Here is a 23326-nt window from a genome sequence, read left to right on the forward strand (position 1 = left end):
AAGCACTTGGCCCACTTTCTGCACATAGGAAATTTCCTAGGAGTAAAGATAAACTGGAAATTTACTGATCCTTGCAAAGTTTAAAGCTCAACTTCAAATAATCTTAATCTTTAATTGGATCTAGATGACCTAGGATGGCTAGTGCCTCCAAACTACCTCAGAAGTAATTTAAAACCTTTGACAAAAAAAAAGAGCATCAGCCTCAGCTCACATTTTTTTCTACCTATAGTTATATACAATGTCTAGGATGCAATAAAATATGGCAAGTGTGGAGATAAGATAATGTGATTAAAAACTAAGAGAAACAATAACCGAAGAAACAGATCCACAGAGGATTCAAATAATGTACCAATCAGACATGAATTTTCTTGTCTCTGTTCAATAAAGACAAGATCTTAATCTTAACTGAGAAATGACACCAATAATAAAAAAGAAGAAAAGGAAATTCTATCACTGATAATATAGTTACTAAAAAGAAGACCTCAGAGAACGGGTTAGAAGAAAAAGACGAGGTTCAGATACAGGCAGAGGAAATGACTGGAAGATAGGCCACTATTCTGGATAAAATAAAGCTCAGAGAGGCAAAAGGACAGAAGATGCATGAAAGAACATGAGAGGCATAGAATTTATAACTAAAAGGTCTAACACACACATGTACTTGGTGTCACAGAGGAGAAGAGAAAAGAGGTGAGGTGAGGAGAGGAGGGAACAGGAGGAATAGAACGGAACAGAAGCAATATTTGAATAGATAATGGCTGAAAAATTTCCAAAACTCATTAAGAATATCAAGCTACAGTTTCAAAATCTCTAAAAACCCAACAGGATAAAAACAAAGAAAATTCCTCTTTAATACAACATAGTAAAACCGATTTAAAAAAAATCCCAAAGATTAAGAAAAAGATATCTTAAAAACAATCAGAAGAGGAAAAAAATAAAGATTACTTTTTAAGGAGCAAGAATAAGAGCCAACTCCTCAACAGAGAAAGGGCAGCCCAAACAGTGGAATGATTTTCTTCAAGGTGCTGAAAGAAAATCATTGCCAACCCAGGCAGACAAGAAGATCCAAGAGGAAATTTAATAGTCCCAGAGTCAAATGGTGAGATTGTATCAAAGCCAGAAACAGACCTGAATGTCTTCACTGAGATAATATCACAGTAGACAGTCCAAGCCAGGGAAGGAATACAGACATCAAGCCCAGTGAACATGCTGACTTGCTGGCCACCAGACAGGGCAAGCGTGATCTCCATGATAAAGCTGGTGACTCGGGGAGACTGTCTTCAGGGTTTGAGCAGGGTCTCTGCTGGAAGTCCTTAATAAAATAGAAGGATCACCTGCTTTCCTTCTCTGATCCCTCACTAGCCTACTTTAGGGTGAATGGCTTTTGTAAAGTCATGGCTAGTAGATCACTAATTAATCAATGACTCTACCTTTAAAACAGGAAGGAAGGCCACACAGAGAGGCCATCTGAAGCTAATTCAATCACCTGATTCAGACCTCTAATGAGATGATTTAATGAGGGCCAAGCATGAGGGCAGAATGTCTCATTTTCTCAAGCCAATAGAACTTAGGTTAAGGACAAAAAGGAAATAGGTTTACTTTAGTCCACACCATAGAGACCAAGATTATATGAAAAAATCAGAGAAAGCTCACCCGATGATAAAGGGGAAGATTCCTAGAAAGTTGAATGAGAAGGAAGAATGGATTCTAAGAAGACAGAATTGCCACATCAATCCATAAAGCCTGCACGATGCACAACTCCAGGGGGCGCCAGTCACATAGACCAAACGGAAATGGCCCCTCTGAGGATGTGTATGTACTGGCCCTATAGGAAGGCTCAGGAAACATTTCTAAGAGTTGGGAAGAGTGGTAGGCAGAATAATGGCTCCCTAAAGATGTTCACATCCTAATCCCCAGAATGTATGAATATGATACCTTACCGGCAAAAGAGACTTGGCAGACATGATTACATTATGGATTTGGAATGAAGTGTTTATCCGGGATTATCACATGGGCCCGATGTAATCACAAAGATCCTTATAGGACAGAGACAGGAGGGTCAGAGTCAAGCCAGAGGAGGTGTGATACGGAAGTAGAGGTGAGAGAGGGAGAGAGAGAAAGAAAGGGGGGCAGAGGGAGAATGGATGAGGCTACACTGCTGGTTTGAAGGTGAAGGAAAGGGCCGTGACAAAAGGAATGCAGCCATCTCTAGAAACCAGAAAAGACAAGGAAACAGATACTCCCCGAGAGCCTCCAGAAGGCAGACAGTCCTGCTGACATCTCGATTCTAGCTCATGAGACCTTTTCAGGCTTCTGGCCTTCAGAACTGCAAGACAGTAAATTGTGTTGTCTTAAACCATCACGTTTTGTAGTAATTTGCTGCAGAAGCAATAGGAAACTAATACGGGAAGCAAAACATTCTAAGGGAAGAAGGTGAGTTTTCTAGGAGGAGAACATTCAAAGAGCAGAGAAGAGGCAAGTTCTAATAGGAGAGAGAGGGTTCTGAAAATAAGAAGAATGCTATAAAACTAGAGGGGAAAAATGGATGTTCTAAGTGTAGAGATTGGAAGAGAAGGCAAAGTTTGAAAAACAATGGACGGTTCCGAGATTGCAGAAGGGGAAGGTGCTATGAGTGGTCCAGGAAATGGCCTGAGAGTTGAAACCTGGCTTGTACGCAGAATCCTATGAATGTTTGTTAATTGAATGCATGCATAAGTGCTCTTCGAAATCTTTTATTGAGAGTCTACCATGCGCAAAATATTACTGTTGGCTTTTGTGTGTGACATGGAGATGAAACTCACACCCCACTTCCAATCCAGCAGCCAATCCTATGGTCTCTACCTTTAATATACACCCAGATTCCACCTCTCTTCCTTCCCACTCTACAATCTTGATCAAGCCGCCTTTGTCTCCAGTCTGAATGACTTCAATAGTTTCCCACTGGCCTTTCTGCTTCTCCTCTTGCCCCTCCAGAACGCACTCGATCCACAGTGTTTCAACATGAGTCAGACTTTATGCCGAAAATCCGCAGTTGGCTTCCCATCTCTCCCAGAGTAAAAGCCAAAGTCCTGACAAGGCTGCATGTGGTCTTCTCCCCCCGACCTCATCATCTGCCTTCTCCCCATCGTCACTCCACTCCAGCCACACTGGCCCTCTCAGGCGTGTCAGACAGACCTAGGCTTCAGAGTCTGGCATTTGCTGTTCCCTCTGCAGGGAAGGTTCTTTGCCCAGTTATCTGCAAGTCCCTTTCCTTCTGCAGGTCTTGACTTAAATCTCACGTTCTTAGTGAGGGTTCCCTGGGTGCTCCTGCTCCCAACACACGCATGCCCACTTCACATTGCACACTGCTCCAGCTTTTCTCCTTGGTTCTCACTATACTGCAACATACTACAGAATTTGCATATTGTCGCTATAATTTACATAGTGACGTCTAGTGTCTCTCTTCCATTGCAGTGTAAATCCCATGAAGGCAGGGAAAGCTGTTTGTTTTGTTCACTTAGGAAGATTTCTTAGGAATGTACCTGGCACATAGTAGACACTCAATTAATGCGTGTTTGAATGTATGAATGAATGAGTTAAGCAGTCCCTTGCCTTCAAAACATTTATAAGCTAATGGAAGAGACAGCCTGAAAACAACTGAATGCACCATAACCTGAATTAAACAGGAAAAGAGTGTAGGATGGAAGAGGACAGAACATTGACTTCTATTGAGGTAGGATAGGGAAATCTTCCTAGAAGAGACACATCTTGCTCTGGACTTTGACAAAGACTTTCACGGGTGAATGGGGTGGTGGCGGCTGGTGTGGGTGGGTGGGGAGACATTTCAGAATGGGCTAAAAGCAGAAAAGTAAATTTGTGGTATGAGATCAGGGAACTCAGAGTAGTCTGGTATAAAGAGGCCATAATGTGTATAAAGTAACACACTAAAATGTGAGGCTGAAACAGTAGCTTGAGAACAAATTTTGAGATAGCTTAAAAGCCAGGCTTCAGAAATTTGACATTATCCTATGGGGCAGATTTTCTCCTCATAAAATATTAACAATTATCATGAAAAAAAAAAGTTTTGTGGTCAAACACATTTGGTAAATATTGGATTTTAAAAAAGAAGTTAAAAAAATACTTCATTGCAGGACTTCTCAGAGCCTTTACCATGGTAATGGGCATTTCAAGTCCCCAAGAGAGATGTGATATAAAGCATTTCTCAAACTTTCTTTTCATTGTATTTGGAGGAACTGATGTTCCACAAAAACAGACTTTGGGAAACGTTCCTGGATGTAAGAAGTGGATTTCTGAAAAGTGGCATGACCAATTTGTATTCTGGAAGGAAGGTGGAGGATGGAGTGAACGAGAACAGGAAAGGAGGCCAGTAGGCCAGCAAAGAGGCCAATGTGACATTCGGATGAGAACTCAAGGAACCCATGGGAACAGAGAGGATGGAAACAGTTCAAGAAACAATCAGTGGGGCAGGCCGGCTGTGGATACAGACACAGTGTGAAGAAGCAAGGCTGACTCTGAATTTTTAAGCCAGGGTATCTGGGAGGACAGCAGGGCTATGAGTTAGGACTGGGAAGACATGGGCAGCTAGCTTGGGTAGAGGAAAAAAGTGGAAGAATGGATTCAGCCTGGTACACAGAAGGACCAAGTACTCGATCCTTCTGAGACAGGGAGTGTTTTGGTAATGGAGATGGAGGAGCTGGAGCCGCCAGCCACAGATGAAAACAGAACAGCTGGTGCCAAAGGAAGGCACTTTCCAGCCCCCGTCTTCCCAGCATGTGCGAGATCCACATGCTAAGACAGTCACGCTGATGATCTAATTACTTTCTGAACAAGTGATCAAATGAGAAGAAATCCTAATGAAACCCTAATGAATTGCATCGCTTAGGCTACTTATCTCTGACAACGCTGCTCTATTAACTCAGCTGTCAGGAAGCAGCGGGATCTCTCGCCAGCGCTCAGCTCAGCGCTGCGGGAGGGAGGATTCTGGGACCACGGAACCCAGACAGCCAAGCCCTTGGAGCGCCTTAAGGATCAACCACTCCTGCCCCTCCTTGACGGATGAGGGGTCTCGGGCCCAGAGGTCTTATTAGAGCATCTCCGGGCAGTGAAAAGAGACTTGACTGAATTCGATTCAGTTAACCTTGCACTTTAGTTTTCTCAGATGCAAAATGAGACTGTGGGATTAGATCTGATTTTCCCAGTCAGCCATTCCTGTTCTATTACCCAGTAAACATTTTTTGTTAGATGCAGTTCTGTTTTTAAAAAGGAAACTCCATATTTCTAGATAAAACAAGTACCATTTGCTACAAATGAAAATTAGCTTTAGGATGAAAACCAATGAAACAAAACAATGTTACTGGAATATGCCATGTGAAGCATTTCTTAAACTTTCTCTTTACTGTATTGGAGGGACTTCTTGGTGTTCCAAGAAGCAGGCTTTGGAAAATGTTTCTGTGGGTCTCATTGATCTTTCTGTGGAGACACTGAGCCTAAAACCTGTGCTCTCTCTTAAAAAGGGAGGTTGCAATTTGAGAGAGGTATTATAAACAGACGAACATAAAAAATGAAGTAGTTATAAGGATCGAGATGGCCAAAACTCCCTGCATATTGATTCACCATTATTTAATGCTGGTTTCAACCTAAAAACACTCATTGGCAGCCTAAAATCACCAGCACTTTCACTTGAGAAAAGACTGGACCAGCGGTTTTGAAGGTTAATTTCAGTTCGGATACTCTATTAATATATTTCAGTGCAACACACATCTACTTGGCTAGAGCTGGTTCTATTAGAATCTCATTTGATTTTAAGATTTGTAAGGCCAAAATTGTTCTAGTCCTACCTTCCTACCCTCGTAGGCTGCAACCATCATGTAACTGGAGCCATTGCTTGAATTCCTGCTCCTCCATCGCTCTAAGAGCTGACCCAGCCTCAGGTACACTGACAGAGAGCACACTCTTTCTCCAAGGCAGCCCTTCCATCCTTAAAAAGTTCTCCCTTAAGTAGAGCAAAAACCAGACCACAGTCAAAGTCTTTGATAAGATGGGCTTAAGAACTCATCACTATAGCTATATGCAACCCCCAGGCTGTAGACTCAGGCAGGGTTTGGATTTGAATACAAATGTGTCTCACCCCAAAGTGTGTTCCCTGGACTCCCTAGCTCTACTGGGAGCCTGTCTGTCTGGGTTCTAGGCTCCGACCTGCCATACTGAGTAAGTCATTACTTTTCTATCCAGCTTAATCTAATCTCTTTACCTTCCATATTTACCTTTAATATTCTCTGGCACTATCATCATTGTCATCATAACAATAAATAGCTATTCCTTGAGAGCTTATTCCATGCCAGGCATATTAGGTAGATTGACTATCATCCCCACTTTTCAGGTGAAACATAGAGCGATTAAATAGTTTACCCAAGGTCATATACCAACAGGTGGTAAAACTGAGATCCCTACCAGAGGGTGCAGCTCTAGCACCTTCCCTCTTACTCACTCTGCGTGTTAAGAATGCTTGCCTTCTAGTTTCTCCACGAAGTGAGTTTTGGCTTAATTTGTTGTTTTCTGTTTTGCTTTTTTAAAATAAGGATTTCTGAAAACCAGGCTTGCTTGTAGATTGTGTTACGGACTGAATGTTTGTGTTCCCCTAAAATTCATGTGTTGAAATCCTAACCCTGATGTGATGATATTTGAAGGTGGGGCCTGTCTCACAGTGGGGTGATTAGGTCATGAAGGCTGAATCCTCATGAATGGCATCAGTGCCCTCATAAGAAGAGACACAAGAGAGACAACTTCTTTCTCTCAGCCACATGAGGACACCCGACACACTGGATCTCCCAGCACCTTGATCTTGGACTTCCCAGCCTCCAGAACTGTGAGAAATAATTGTTTGCTGTTTAAGTCACCCAGTCTATGAAATTCTGTTGTAGCATCCTGAACAGATTACGACAGAGGGATTGGTCTGACCAGAAGGTAAAGTGCCACCTGCCCTCTAACACCTCAGGGAAGGTCAGGGACAGAAGTCTCTCTGATACACGTCCAGCTGCTCACTTATCTTCCAGGTCCTTCCCACGTCCTCGTTGGTCCTCTATGGACAGCTGGACTTCAGGGTCTCAGCTTCCCTTCCCAATATCCTACCTCTGCTTTCTGATAAGGTCTTTCCAGACACAGGTTCACAAATTCCCCCAAGGTCTTAGTGGGAAAGACTAAAGAGCTCTTTGTCTCTGGGAAATTGTGACACAGTGTAAGGAGCAAAAGGTTTTAAAGGTCTAAGTTCAATTCTCAGCTCAACCACCAAGCAGGTGCGAGATGAGGTGCATCCATCCACCACATTAATCCTCAGTTTGCTGCCTGGAGAATGGGAATCGTAATACCTCCCTCAGCAGGACTGAGGAAGGTCTAGTGCCATGAAAGCTATGCAAGGCAACAAACACAGCACTCAGCACGCAGGATGAGCCCAGAAAATGTTTGCTTCCTTCCTCTTCTGTTTCCTTTCACGGTCTGCATGGAGCTCAAGGACTTGCACCGAGGGCTGCTCTAGCACTGTTGGCCAAACCCACAAGAATCTGTCATCCTGGCAGATTCTCACTTAAAAACTAAGGGGATCTGGGACTAGCCCAAGTGACCTGAGTTCTTGCATGGCACCTCTCCGATCCCCAGAAGGAGACACACCCAGATGTGCAATAGCAGAGGGATGGACCAGGTACAGCTCACTGAGTGGCACTTCTAGTGAGGCCAGGCAGACCAGACAGACATCCAGTACAGATGCCACTCCTGGTTTGCTCACCTGCAGCAGTTCAAACGTAGCAAGGAGGTCCCCTCCAGAGAGGTTCCCGCAAAAGACAGGGTGATAGCACAGGCTGGGTGGCTCATAGTCCTGGTCAGCTAGCTTCACCGTGGGAGCAGCCACCGTGGCACCCAAGTATTCTGGCTTCCCCTACGGCAGAAAAGAAATAATTTTTTTCCCCTGATTGTTACCTACCTCGTTCTGACTTGCATCAGAGCAGTTTTGCAAACAATCTTCACAAAACCATCAGCATCTGCATCTCCCTCTTGCCCCACTGTCTCATGCTCTTCTTCCTCCAAGCTCCTTGCGCCCATTTCCACAGGCTTGGGGAGCAGTGGGGTCCACTTGGCCTCCCAGGGACAACTCCAAGGTCATCTTAGGGAGTAATGTCTCTCCTCACATATTGAGCTCAGTATTATAAGGTTAAAATAATTATCCAGGGTAGCCTGGAAGTGGAAAAGGAAAAATAAGGTGGCAGCAAATATTCCAAAGGATCTCCAGGGCAGGGGACCATTGTGGTTGGGAGCACGAGCTTTGGAGCCAGCCAAACCTGAGTTTGAAATCTCAAATCTATCACTTTCTAGCTCTATGCCCTTGAGGCCAGCTACTCAAACTTTTTGAGCCTCACATCCCCCCAACCCCCCAAAAAAGTTAAAAATATACTTGTTTATAGGGTTTTGAGAAGTAATGTAATATTTTATATTCTTTGACTGGTATGCAGCTAGTGCCTAATACATAGTAAGATGATAACGATGATGATGACAGTGATGAGGAAGATCAATATGTTTAAGTGATGGGGCAGTTCTGCCTTATTCTCCTTGATAGTAAAAGAGGATACGAAAATATCCTCACGACGTATGCATATGGGTCTTCAGTTTCTGTAACAACTATCTGATGGCTCCACCTCCTGCCTCTTCCCCCCGGGCCTGCTCCCAGGAGCCACGTGGGCTGGAGCAATCACTCTGCTGTGCTATTTATCTGGAGACTTGCTGGAATATAAGATCCTTCTGTGCAAAATTGCCTGCTTTATTCACTGCCGTGTCCCCGGCACAGGGCGAGTACTCAGTGCGTGCTTGCTGAGTGAAAGCTGTTGGATAAATGACCTCCACAGTCCAAGGACAGTCCCCACGTTCTCTTTGGCTGGGGCCGGGTGTTAGCAGCCACACTGCATTGTTGCCTTTGGACTCGTGAACCAGTGCTCACATCCCCAGCTGCAGAAAGAAGCACAGTTGAGGTGGAAACAGGGTCTTACTTCAGCCACACTTAAAAACAAACAAAGCTGCCTGCTGATGTCTGTTGTCAGAGACAGACCTGTTCCAGATACGAGCGGAGTTAGGGCAGCTAGGCAGAAAATGAGTTTTCTGCCTAACAACTGTTTGTTCATTAGCTCAGCTGGGAATGGTTAATTCAACTTAGCCCTGGGAACAAAAGAATAAACATAAATCCAGGCAACCCATTTTCCAAATATAAGTTAATTTCTTACAGAGCCAGCCGATTCTTATGAGGACACAAACCACCAGGGAAGGGACCAAAACGCAGGTCCAAAAGAGTCCGATTCTGATAATCTGATCATCACCATATCTGGGGCCCCACGTAGCTGCAGCCCACAAGTGTGAACACGATCTTTTGCACGTCTGCATGTATTTCTCCAGGAGGGAAGTGAAAACTTTCATATTTTTCTTTCTCTCTCCGATTTCCTTCTCTCTTTAAAGTCAAGAGTGTAAGCTTGATTTCTCTGCAAAGGGCTTGGCTTAGGCTCGGGTCAGGAAAGGCCATCGCTGAACGGAGATCCAGGAGGGACGTGGACAGCAACGAGGCAGCAAAGGGAAGCACAACCAGCCCAGCCGGTTGGTGTAGCAGGAACTTTCAAAGATGCTTGACTGCTATCTCTGCTTTTCAAATGGAGAATAAACACTTAAGATTGGAAGCATGTTATTAGGAACAAAATTGAAAAGGTAGTCATTTTGTGGCCTTCCCTACGGAAAATCTATACTACGTGCTGAATAGAAGAAATCAACTTCCATAAATATGTACATCTAGCCCCAGTTTACAGATGGGGGAATAGCCCCAGAATATACAGGGAGAGAGTGACATGGAGAACCAGAATGTGTGCGTGTGGGGGACATGGCCACGCTAGCCTCCACCACGTGTGCAGGCCAGATTGGACACAGGAGGCTGAGTTCAGGTCTCTGGCTCTGCCTCCAGTCAGCTGTGACCTTAAAGAAGGTATTTGACCTTTCTGTGAACCAAGAGGGGGACTTCATGCTCTCCAAGGTCCCTGCTCACCTTCTATGATTCTCACATCCTACTTCCCTCCTGACCTTGGCCCAAGGCAAGGCTGTCGGGAATGCTTCGAGCAAGTGGAAGCTTTAGGAAGGCTTCCTGGAACAACCGTTATACTTAATGTATTTGTGCTCTGCACCTCCCGTGGAGCTAGAAACAGCAAATAAAATAAATACATCTTTGCCTTTCATTTTAGACTTCTTAATTTAAAAAAAGGAAATAGAATATTTGTCTCAGTAAGGTAAAAAAAAAAAAAGGTCCTTCAGTAAGCGTTTCAATCTATCCAAGGCTTTAGAACACAAACATCCTTGGAGAAGAAGAGGTTTGGTTTATGACGTGAACGTCATAACAGGAAAGAGACAGAGATGAATGCGTTGTTCAGGGCTTAGAAGCAACCACCAAGAAAAAACAGAGACCCAGTTATAAAGGCTGAGTCAGTGACAATATTCATCCATTTCCTTCCAGCTGGGCGAGATCAGTAAAAACCTCCTGTTTTCAAAAGGCACAGACATTTTTATCAAATGGCAATAGGACATGGAACTCGCTGGGGGCCAGGTATAGCTGCAGGTTGCTTTATACAAGTATCATATTCCTGAAGAAGTGTGTCAACTGATTTTGCAGATCTAATTTTTAATTGCAATCTAAAGGGAAATCAGTAAAAAACAAACAAACAAACAAAAAAACCCAACCCTTTAGTAAAGCAAATGATCACCAGATTTTTGTTTTGGTTTTGGTTTGTTTTTTGTTCTTTGTTTTTTTTTTGTTTTGTTTTGTTTTTTTGTTCTTTGTTTTTTTTTTTCTAGACAGAGTCTCACTCTGTTGCCTGGGCTAGAGTGCTGTCAGCCGAGCTCACAGCAACCTCAAACTCCTGGGCTCAAGCAATCCTCCTGCTTCAGCCTCCCGGGTAGCTGGGACTACAGGCATGCGCCACCACGCCCAGCTAATTTTTCTATACATATATTTTTAGCTGTCCAGATCATTTCTTTTCTATTTTTAGTAGAGACGGGGTCTCGCTCTTGCTCAAGCTGGTCTCGAACTCCTGAGCTGAAACGATCCGCCCACCTCGGCCTCCCAGAGTGCTAGGCTTACAGGCGTGAGCCACCGCGCCCGGCCTGTTTTTTGGTTTTTTAATTTAATTTTATTTTTTGATTCTGTGGATTGTCTTCAGAGATCAGGTTTGCCTCCAGGTACATCTAGAGTCCTGACCACTCGCAGTGTCAGGACTTTACTTACTTTAAAACAAAGTGAGTTAGTTCGATGTGGCATTTTTTACGAGGTGCAGCCAGCACTGGCCGGGGGGGCCACTCACCACTGCGTCGCTGTCGTACAGCTCCACCACCACTAAGGGCGGGGACTCTGCCAGCTCCTTCTCATCTCCGTGCAGCACCACATCATTGAACAGCAGCATCTGGTTCCAGGTTGGGGACAGGGTCTGGGAAATGACCTGGAAGGAGGGACAAAAGAAAAGCAAAAGGTCATACAATTGGGTTGCAGGGGTTCTGAGGTCCATTCAACAGACACACATGCAGAGCAAAGAGAACACATCATCGCCACGATTGCTCCTTCTTTCAACACCCCAGTGACTAGGTAAACTGAGCAGCTACCATGTACTATGCTAGGGGATACAAAGTTTCCCTGCCCTGGAGGAGCTTGCATTGTTAATAAGTTCCATGGGCAGAGCCCCTACAATGTTTAACACCCTCTCTGCATATATCATTTCAACCGACTCCTCCCAGCAGTGTCAATGATAGTGCTAGCTGCCATTTCTTGAGCACTCATGGTGTGCTGGCTACTGCGTTTTACAGGTCCTGTCTCATTCAAACCTCACAATAATTCTGGGAGGTGGGTTCAGTTATTTATACACATTTTGCAGACCAGGAAACTTGAGGCTCCCTTGTGCACAGCCAGTAAGTGGCAGAACTGGGATTTGAGCTGGATCATCTGGCAGCAAAGCCCAGGCTGCTAGCCTTACCCACTCTCACCAAGTAGGTGCTAATATTATCTCCATTTTATTCAGGGAAAAGCTGAGGATGGGGGAGATTAAATGATTCTTTGTTTAGGAGCAAATACAGTTGTGTCATCAAATACTCTAAAGTTGGGTATAAAATCTAATATTCCTTATGTGGAATTCTACGGTCTTGTGGATATTTATTGACTGTATTAAATAGACCAGGATCTTCAAAACAACCCTCAACAATATTTTGCATGACATCTTCCATCCATGGGGTTTGCTATGGCAGCAAATTGTAGCATTGATAGTAGTCTGCACCCATTATACAGATGGAGAAATCAAAGGACAAAGAGAACAGTAACCTACAAAATTGGTCTAGAACCACGAGTGTCTCACCTAGAAGTGGCACACAGCCCCCTGCCAGGCTCTTCAAGTGGTGCCCTCTGAAGCTAGGGCATATTTGGACTTGCATCCTATTCTCTGTTTAAGTGAATATTTGGAAACATGCCAGTTTCGCAGAGCTAAAGATCTTAGGATTGGTGCACTCTGCACCTTGGCAGAAGCTGCCTCATTGCTATGGGAGGCCTGTCCTGGAAAGAGTCCAAAACCACATTTCTCTTTCTTGCCGGCAAATGAGTGATTTCATAGGTAAATGTATCACAGCAGCTGTTGGGTCCTGGGGACATTTCCATGGCACCTCTGAACTACACCTTTATCTGTCACTGTACAATCCAGGACGGATGGGAGAGAGGGCTGGCCTGGACTCCAAAATCCACATAAAACTGTCATCTCGGAGTTTTATATCGAAGCATCTCTAAGCACAGCATTAAGTCATTTGCACTGTGGTCACGAAAGAATATTTTTATTGCTCTTCTTTATGTGTGTTATAAAAATATTGCACATTTTCACAATTTCCCTCTCTTCTTGCTTTTTTTTTTAGAGTATTTTATGCCTCAGACATACCGAGGTTTTAAACATAATATTTCAGAGGAAGGCTAACTTTTCTAACAGGAAATCAATGGCTTCAACCAACCAATAAACAGGAGTTATGGAGTTGCCAAGTAGAGATACCCTGTGTCAGTGACTGACATCACAAAGAACAATGTGTTATGTTGTTTTTGAAAATAGAAATGTGATCTCTTTTGCAGCATGCACCTGACAGTGATGCCAAAGCAATGTATGACAGCATCTTTCCTACAGAAATATCTTGATGCCTTCTTGGCACTGGGCTGCAAATGCTACTTGATAAGATTCGTAGGCCAGAATTCATTGATTCGTTCATTCATCATATATTTATTCATGACCTACAATGTACTAGGCACAGTATTAGGCACTAACACAACATTCTGCGCATAGCAGGTGCTCCAGAGCTATTTGCATGAATGAATGAGTGTGTATTGATCCGTCCTCAGAGTTGCTCCCATGAGTAAAAGGACCACATGATGGACCATCTTTGAGAGGTACATTCGCCCACTTCTCTGCAAAAATGCCTATGATTAGCCTAATTTTTTAAGGGCTCCTTTAAAGAGTTATGCATCATAACTGGGTTAAGTGACATTGTTTGGGATGCTATGGTAGTACTTAGCTGATACTTTGATGAGGGAGTCAGCTATCATGGACAGAGTAGAGTTTTAGAATCAGATGACCCTGGAATGAGATCCTAGTTTCATTACCTATCCTATATCCAACGTGCAGGTGATTTAACCTCTTCAAACCTTAGTGTTCCTTATTTAAACGGGGTTAGCACCTACCTTGCAGAGCTATGACCATTGTCTGAAAATATTAAGTGCCTGGCACTCAGTAGATGCTCAATAAATGCTTGTTACCCACCCCACTCCATCCCTGCCTACACTTTTTTATAAATGAGTGAACATCTCCTGAATGCCTGCCACATGCCTTACCCTGCACTGGGGTAATCACGTCTACCAAGACACCTCCACGTCCCCAGGACTAGGCCTGGTGGTTTGAAACCTCAGGGCCCAGGCCCCACCTGCTAAGATCCCCTCCCCTTCTCCTCTTCTGCTCCTCCTCAGCCACTTAGTCCCTCTCCCTCTTTTATCCACAAAACCTTTCTCTGCGGGAGCTCTCTCTCTCTTTCCCTTTATCCTTCAGTCACAAGGTTTGTAAGCCTCATGTCCTCAGTGGTGTCTGTAATGACTGGATCACCCTCTTTGAAATATTTTATTCCATTAAGTCACTTTATAAAGGATTGGTTTGCAGAACCAGTCTTCAGAGGCTTGCTCTCCCTGAGCACCATGTGGTCCGTTCAGATGAGAACCACGAGGTAAACAGTGGCGCTTAGCTGTGACTGCAGGGGCCCAGGCTTTACTTTCCCCATCATGAAAAGGGCATGGAGGGGGCACGTCACCTGCAGAGCAGAACCTCTTGGCAGCACAACACTGAAACAGGAGAGGGAAACTGGGACCCCTTCCTACCAGAATGGAAGCAGAGTGGTTAAGCAAAGTGCCTTTGGGATTGGACAAATCCAGGTTTCCGTCTCAGCTCTACCATCTTCTAGCTATATCATCTCTGAGCCTTACCGTCCTCCTCTGCAGAATATGGGCACTAATAACACCTTTGGGCTGCAGTGAGATGTAGCAAACAGGGCACATAAAATGCTTAGCATTATGCCTGGCACATGAGGAGTTTTTAATAAATGACAGCTATTATTATTGACAAAAATTAGGTATTTGGTTCAAAATTATGGAGGCAAAGTCCAGGGCTTAACAGAACCTTATTTTCCCTTTCAAATGATTATTTGATAAACAAAAGCCATCTGGTCCTTTGAGATATGGATCTAAATCAAATGAAGATACTGTATGGCGACGGAAAATCGAATGACAATTACACAGCAGCCCAGGGAGCTCACTAAACCCCTCTCCACTCTGGGCCCTGAGGTCACCTCTGCGGGCCTGGATTCCACAGTCGTCGTGGCACGTGGAGGAAGGTTCCAGAGGCCCATCCTTTGAGAATTCCCTTGCTTTTGGTAGGAAGCCTCAATAACAACAATAACAAGCAGTTACATAGAAGCCGTTTTAAGCGAGGCACTGTCCTGGGTGTTTGGTTCTCTGGGAGGAATCTACAATGTTATCATCCCTATTTCACAGACAAAGAAATCAAGACACAAAGAGGGGTTTGCTGATAAATGGAAGAGCTTGGATTTAGACTCAGGCAATGCAGAGTCTGTACTCATAATCACTGCGCTGTATACCACCTCTCGAAACATATTAATAGGAAACAGAAGATAGTCTGGTGTCTTTCTGTTTTCATACTCAGTAACTGAATGAGGATGAAGTCACTTTCCTTCTAAGGTTTCTCCCAACTCCCCTCCCAGGCAGAACTAAACCTCTCTCCACTTAGATCTTGTAGGAGTCTGTACGGAGTTTATCACAGTGTAGCGGCACCTGTCTAGAGGACTGCATCTGCGCCTGGGTTGCACGCTATGCAGGAGCAGAGCCTTGTCCCTTGCAGCTACCTGTCCCAGAGCCAGCCCGCGACAGGTGCTGGTTAAATGAATGGGAGGCTGGTTCACATCATGCTCTTAGTTTGCAAGTCATAAGTCAAAATGCAGTCTAATCGATCATCCAGGTCATGGGCTTTGCCTTGGAGAAAAATGTTAGCCCTCTCAAAATCACCTGATATAATGGCCAGCATCTATCAATCATTTTATGCACCTTTTTTCTTCTTCATGACAGCCCTATTTTAAAATAATAAACCTGAGGTTTAGTGAATTCTACTCTTTGCCCAAAGACCTGCAGCTGGAGAGAAGATGAGTTAGAAAGTAACCTCAGCATGCTTCGTGTCTTCACTCATGGTGTCTTAACCCCCTGAGAAGGCAAGTCTTTACCGAGCTGCCCTCTCTACAAACAGCAAATCAGAGAACAGAGCAAATCCTTAGAGTATGTGATCTCTTGGGGAGAGCACCCTATTGAACTCTTGCTGATTAGGAACCCTTCGCACATTTCAGCATTCAGTGTAGAGGAAAGGGAAAAAGTACAGAGGAAACAGCCATAGTTGCACTCTGTGGTTTGAATATTTGTCCCCTCCAAAACTCATGTTGAAATCTAATCCCTGGTATGGCAGTATTGCAAGGTGGGGGCTTTAACAGTAATTGGGTCATGAGGCCCCTGCCCTCATAAATGGATAAATCCATTCAAGGATTAATGGATTATCATGGAAGTGGGACTCGTGGCTTTATAAAAAGAGAAAAGCCTAAACTATTGATAAAGACTTTCTTAAATTTTTTTTTTAAAAAAGGAAGAGCTGAACTAACAGTTGAGCATGCCCAACCTTACCAAGTGATGTCCTGCACCACCTCGGGACTCTGCAGAGAGTCCTCACCAGCAAGAAGGCCCTCACCAGATGTGGCCCCTCAACCTTGGACTTCCCAGCCTCCATAACTGTAAGAAATAATTCCTTTTCTTTACAAATTACCCAGTTTCAGATATCCTGTTATAAGCAACACTAAGAGGACTAAGACAACCCATTGCCTTTAATACTCACAACATCCATTACGAGTAGTATTGTGTGGAGGAGGGGGATTTTGAAACACAGACGAGTTACAAATGTGCAAAGCTCCCCAGCTGCTAAGTGCAAAGTCTAGAGCTTCCAGACCACGAAACTGGAAAACTTTCCTCCCCACCAAGACTCCTTAATAATGATTGGATCATAAAGCTCATGGAGGTTGTCGGTGCTGTTGCCTTGTTTGCTCCTTCCCCACCGCACTTGGCCTTGTGCCTGGCACTTCAGCAGGTGCCCTGGGTGTGCCGGTTTCCGCTTCTCTTCCCTGTTCCTCTTTTCCTCCCCGCCTTCCTTCACCACAGGGACTTGCTTCCCTTTGCCTTAGGACAGTGGATTGAGTGGAATGAAAGACCTTCCCTAGGCCAGTCCTTCTTGGCACACATTTGCTTTGGAGTCTGAAACACCTACACACCCAGAGATGCAGGTATTGGCACCATGCCCCTGTTTCTTCTCTCCTGGGCTCTGCTTCAGGTCACTTGCAGGCTGCGGGAAGGAAACAGGCTGGTCCCTGGTTACCTTTGTGGTCTGGCAGTGGGAAAGGAACGTGACTTTGGCAAAGGGGTCTGAAAGTCCATTGCTGTCAGCTGCAATGAGGCCCCGGGCTTGGTACATGTGAGCTCTCAGCTGAAAGATATGCCGGGCTGTGGACAGATCAGGAAAAGGGGCAGGCGTTAGTGGGCTTCTCGGGAAGAGCATGTGTGAGCCGTGTGTCTGGGTGTGATGTGCGTGTGTGTGTCTGTGGACACACGAAAGGAGACCCCCGGCGCCCCCTCCTCTGAGGCTGGAGTGGAAGCTGTGGAGAGAGGGAAGAGGGATGTTTATGGGGTACTCTGGAGCCAGGCATCCTCAGCGCTTCCACCGGGTTGTGCGTCTTCATCCCTACAACAACCCTGTGAAGTACAGGTGATGGTCTCCAGTTTCTGGATCAGGAAAATTGCCCACAAAAAAGCTAAAATACTTTCCAAAGTTTGCAGAACTAACACACACCAGAGCCTGGATTTTATCTGTCTGATCTCAATATCCTCTTCTCTTTCTAAAAATATCACATTTTACTCCCTAACAATTCTGTTTACGCTGGTGTGTGTGTATGTGTGTGTCTGTGTGCATGTGTGTGAAAGGGGCTGCTCTACAGTTTTTACTTCAATAAACACAATATATGTCTCGAGTCATTTATTCACCCATTTTTCATTCAGCCAGCCAGTGCTATTTTGAGTGCCCACTGTGTGCAGTCGTGGTCTTGGTCTGTAAGGATTCTCAGGTAACAAAGACATTCTCTTTCCCGAAGATGAGCATCCAAAGATCAATGACAGCAGGCTAGGGGTCAGTGTCCTGTGAGGACACTGGCAAAGGACGTGGGGGTCGGCAGGAGCGAGCGCACCTGCTCGCCAGGATGGGAGGCAGGGAGAGGGCTGCGGGCTGGGCAGGTCAGGGGTCAGTGGGGAAACTCAGGTACGAGTGGAGTTAATCACATTCCTTGGCCCTGCAAGGCACCTCTTGTTTTCATATACACTTATTCCTTTTAACTTCCTTCCCACCCCCACTCTCCTGGCTCTCCCAAAAGCACCATGCTCAGTGTGTATCTGTGCTTTTGTGTTGGCTTGGGGACTGGTACACAGGAACCAATTTGAATAATTTGAATACAATTTGAATAACTCTACTTAGTCAAATTAAGGGTATAAATACCCTGTGGGCCCCCCCCCCCCCCCCCGCAATGCCACGCCTAGGCTTATCTCACAAGTCCACACAGGGACTGGTATGCAGTGACTGACCCTCCTTGTGCCTTTATTTTCTTGTTTGTAAAATAGGAGGAATAATAGTTCCACATAGGCTCACTGTAGGGGACTGAAGGGCTGAGAATGGTACCTGGCACATGGGAAGGACTTTGAAATGGTGTCAAATGCTGGTGTGTTGTTACTATTGCTCGTTACAATGTATCCTGCACTGGTGAGAGGCACAAAGCACCTGTGCGCCCATCACTGGGAGAGTAAACAGGGAAAATGTCAGGGAGCTCAGTATAGCAGCTAGGAGCAAGGGATTAGAGAAATGCACAGCAGAATGGATGGATCTCCAGCATCTATGCTTGGTGAGGAATGATAAAATAGCACAAGATATGTAACACAATACTATTCATGTAAAATAAAAATATGTGCACACAAAGGAATAATTCACATTCGCCAATGCCATTCAAATAAAAAGATCAGACTCTAGAGGAGGTGGCACTGTCTTTTGAGCAGAGCCCTAAAAGATGGTGACATTTGATAGGCAGGGGGTGGAAGTCCCAAGTGGCTGAAGCAGAATGAGTCAAGACAAGGTCAAAATCAACACACCATGTGGGGGCCAGGATGTCGTCTAGTTTGGCTAGAGTACAGGGCCCCCAACAGCTGTGGTCATATCGCTGAGGACCTAGGAGGCCTGAATGAGGCATTGACACCTAGCTTAGCGGGCAATGGGAAGCTCTTGGAAGTGTGTGCACAGGAGCTGATAGCAGTGCAGAGCTTCAGGAGCATAGAACTATGAGTCACACTAGCAATGGACAGAAGAAATGTCAGAGAGGAGACCAATAAGGAGATAACACTTCCCCCCTCTAGGCAGGAAGCTTAGGGGCCAGATCTCATGCACCTGCAGAGGGGATGGAAATGAGGGGGGAGGGACACTGCAGCAGGACTTGACCCCTGACCAGCAGAGCAAGGAAGGACAGGGAAGGGAGGGGCACCAAAGGTTGCCATGAGACCCACACATGCTTCTGTCCCTCCACCCTCGATCCCATGCCACTGTCTGGCTTCGTGGGGACCAGTATGGAGCCCAAAGAAGCAGCAGCCATATCAGTGCCCACTCAAATCCTGCAAAGGATTTGTAAACTTGAGCACTGCACACTCCCTGATTAAGTCCAAGTACTCACAGTGCAAGGTTCTCCAAGCTCTGATCAAGTCAGGGCAACCAGAAGGGCAATTCCTTTGGACTCAGTTCTAGTCCTCCCTCCATCCCCACCTCTACATACACCAATAAACCCTAACGTGATAGTCTGGCTCCTGCTGACAAGTGAGCCCTTTAAAATGACAATGCTAAATGATGGAATGTTCTGCACATGGCACAAGGATTTCCCGGCAGGAGTGTGTCTAGAGATGGCCCACGTGTTCCTTAGTGTGCTACATAGTTTGGCAAATTTCACAGCTGGCCACAAACTTTGAAACGGCTCCTCCTGTGAGAATGTCCACCAGCTGCTCCTGAAATGAGTAACCCTGGAATTTTAGCAGACCTCACAATGGCAGCCACACAAGCAATACACTGCACAACTCCAGGGGGCACCATTTACTTAGTGTAGCCTTTTGTTTTTCTGAAACCTTGAGTCTTATAAGTTCCATTCCTGGGACTAACCTAGTCAGCCTCCTTGCACTTGGTCAGTCTACCTCTTGTGCTATAACTCACTTTCCACTTGTGGCTGCTAGAGGCGTGTCTGATTGCCCCCACTCGAGGGCCAGAATCACCTCTCACTCATCTCTATACCCTCCACTAGTTTTTCCACCATGCCTTCCATATATATAGGTGCAAACTAATTATTTGCAGCATGGGCATTTTTTAGAGCACAAAATTCTTCAGTAGGTATGGCAGGCAGCCAAACCCATCAATGCCAATGCTCAGCAGAAAAAGTTTATTAGGTCACTCTATGAAAACAGCACACTGCTGAGGATCAGAGAGCATTGGAAAAAGTCTCTTCTCTTCTCTAAATTGTTACTGGCTGGGACAGCAAGCATGTCCAGGTCCTTGGGTATTTAAAGATAGTGTTTATAGAAATGGGAAGATAGCTTGATGTGGATGGTTTCATCCAAAGACAAAAACTCTCAAAATGTAGGGTGGAAAGCAGTAGAGAGAAAGCAGGGTTTGGAGACAGTTTGCTCCCTCATTTACTAGCTGTGTGATCTTGGGCAATTTCTAAGCATCTTTGATACATACTTTCTCCATATGTAAAATGAAGAAAGTTCCCAGGGTTGATGTGAAAAATAAATGAGATCTTATGGATAAAGTATGGGGCATAATGCTTGGCATATGGTAGGCATTATGTATTTTCCAAAAAGACAATGTTCTTACACGTTGACATTGGGCACAGAAACCATGAGCTGAACCTTTGAATGCAATCTCCAAAACCTTGTCTTTTCTGACTACTGAGCAACTTAGATTCCACTGGCAGTCAAGGTCAACCAACATCAGAGGAGCCTTGTGCAACACAGGAAACCTGAGTGTGTAGACAGTTCTCCAGTGTTTCCAACATTGGCTCAGCTCAGACTCAACTTCAGTAGAAGCAAAGGTAAAACTGCAGTCTGCTTTATCTGAGTTCAGCAGCAAGGGATTGTGCAAATTGAAACAATTTGGAAACAGAAAGCAAAATGCAATTGTAAGACATCAATATTTATAATAAAATCTAAAACTGTATCAAAATGTAAACATGATGGCACTCCGAGAAAATAACTACATAGAAGAAACAATTTCATAAAGCATGCTGAATTTCTAAAAGCAGCCAAGCCAAGACCCAAGCAGAAGAAACATGAATGACCTCACCAGTACGGGACTGCACTGGGTCACTACCAAGAAATGTGAATGCCTGCTGTTTATGTGTCAAAACCCCAATGCCATGGAAAAACAAAATATGCCTTAATTCCACTGGTCATATCAGCACAAGAATTTACTGATGTTTCTTTAAAAGACATCTTCTGCTTAAAATGCAAACTCAACCTACGTAGTCTGCCCGCAGAGAAACTCAAATTGCTTCCTCTCCATTCACAGAAGAAAATGTTTATTCCAGATGCGTTTAATGACTTAACTTTATTCTTTTTAGATGAAACATTGGAAGATAAGGAAGAACACGTGGAAACTGTATTATAGAAGGCAAATAAGTTGATCTTAAAATAAAGTGCAATCAACTCATGCATGCTGCCCACCTGTCTTCTCAGAAGCCCACCTGAGACATCGAATGCCCCTTTGCCCTGTGGGCACCATACCTTGGTAGAGCAGGTTGGCTGGGGGGTGATTAGCACCAGCCACTTTGGAGGGCATTTCTGCTTCATAGCCTGCTGGCAAGTTGTCCAAAGCGGCACTGGAGTGTCTGGTGGAGCCCAGCCACAGGTACACGTCGACTTTTGCTTGCACCGACCAACCAGCGGGCCGTTTTCCGGGAAGCTGGGGAAAGGTTACAAGGAAGAATTCCTGTTAGTAGGAGACAATTACAGGCCTCACTCCTTGAGAAAAGAGGTCATTCCTGGAGACACACTTGGAGGTATGTTCCGAGAGCAGTTCTCAAGGGCTCTTCTTAAATCAAAATGAGAGCAATGGCCCCAGTTGCCTCAATTCTTAACTCCAGAGGAGGGTCCAGGTCTAGTGGGACCTAAGCTTAATCATGCACTGTGATAAGCTCTTCAAGCCCTGCATCATTTAAACCTAATAGGTAGATGTGTTTATTGCCACCATTTCCTAGGGGAGGAAAATCTGGCTCAGAGAGATTAAATAAGTTACCTAAGATCACTCAGCTTGTGACAGAGCCAAGACTCAAGCCCAGAAGAGACTATTCCAAAACTACACTCTTGACTCTGACCCCCATAGACTGTCCTTTCATCACACTGAACTGAAATCTCCTTCCTGAAACTTCCAAAGGCCTAGAGTTCTCTTTGCCTCCTTCAGAAGAAACCCAAGGGGTCTTCCGTAAGTCAGGCCTTCACGTGCTTGAAGGAACCTACCTGGCCTACTGTGTTTTTCTTCCTGGCTAAACACCTATAATTCCTTCATCCCTTCCTCGTGCAGTGTGGTTGGTTTCTGATTCCCTTACTACCCTACTATCTCTCTTTTGAATGTGCTCAGATTTGTGTGTATATATTTATGCTTGAATTTCTGTGCTTATATTTGCATTAGTGTGTGTGATATGAGTGTGTACAAGGAGTATGTGCATGTACACATGTATGTGTATATACACATGTGTGTGCATATACATATGTATATGTATGTGCATATGTGTGTGTGGAGGCATGTATTTTCAGGATTTGAAGGACACAACTCAACACAGACAGTGTGGCTCCTTTGTTTCTCAGTCACCAGGATTAGAGCACTCTCTGCCCTCAGCCAAGGAGTCCCAGGGCCCAGCCCTGGCTGCATTCAGGATTGCTGGCAAAGCCATCATCCCAACAGCAGCCATGGCACTTTGAGACACTGCTACTTCTCCAGATTTTGTTGACTCTTCTAAGTGCCTCTTCTTAGTGTTTCTTAGAATTTCCTATCATTACTTTCCTCTTTCTCCTACGCCACTTCCTTTCCATAGAGGATCACCAAATCCTAATATAAAAGGCCAGAACTTGCTCTCTCTGACAATTTTCAAGTCCCTTGTGGAGAGCCTTGGAATCCAAAATTGAGCATGGCTGTTTGCCTTTCAGGCTTGCTCTGTGGGTTCCATAAACAGATTTGGAGCAACTCGATTTAGCAACTACTGCAAGTGTGGCCGGGCCCTTGCTGAGGGAGTGGGGGCAGGAGGCTGCTGAGTGACTAAGACTCGGTCCCGGCCCTCCCTCCAAAGCTCACAGGAGGCCGGTTTGCATTCACTTACTCAAATGCAAAGACAGAAAATGCTGAGGGAGCAGAGAAGTAGCAGCGGGTATTTCTATCCTTTCTTTAAGATTCAAATATTCAGCTGGATTTTAACTACTACTTTGGAGTTAGATCCCAGAAACAGAGGAAAGAGGAAAGTGCGTAAACATAGATTTGAGTAACATGAGCTAATATATTTAGTGAGTGCTTACTCCATGCCAAGAACGGTGCTA

At 44.8% G+C, this 23326-nt stretch overlaps 1 protein-coding gene across 1 annotated transcript in view; it reads right to left on the minus strand.

Annotated features, from left to right (window-relative positions):
* FER1L6 (fer-1 like family member 6) overlaps positions 1-23326 on the minus strand; it is a 124384-nt gene that overhangs the window by 52537 nt on the left and 48521 nt on the right. Inside the window, exons 18-21 of the mRNA XM_069466013.1 lie at positions 21524-21701; positions 17046-17170; positions 11367-11501; positions 7775-7924 (exon numbers count right to left, since the gene is read on the minus strand). Coding sequence (XP_069322114.1) covers positions 7775-7924; positions 11367-11501; positions 17046-17170; positions 21524-21701 — 588 coding nt within the window. The remainder of the gene's footprint in view (positions 1-7774; positions 7925-11366; positions 11502-17045; positions 17171-21523; positions 21702-23326) is intronic.

Source organism: Eulemur rufifrons, chromosome 3 (assembly GCF_041146395.1).
Source record: "Eulemur rufifrons isolate Redbay chromosome 3, OSU_ERuf_1, whole genome shotgun sequence".
In the NCBI taxonomy this organism is placed as follows: domain Eukaryota; kingdom Metazoa; phylum Chordata; class Mammalia; order Primates; family Lemuridae; genus Eulemur; species Eulemur rufifrons.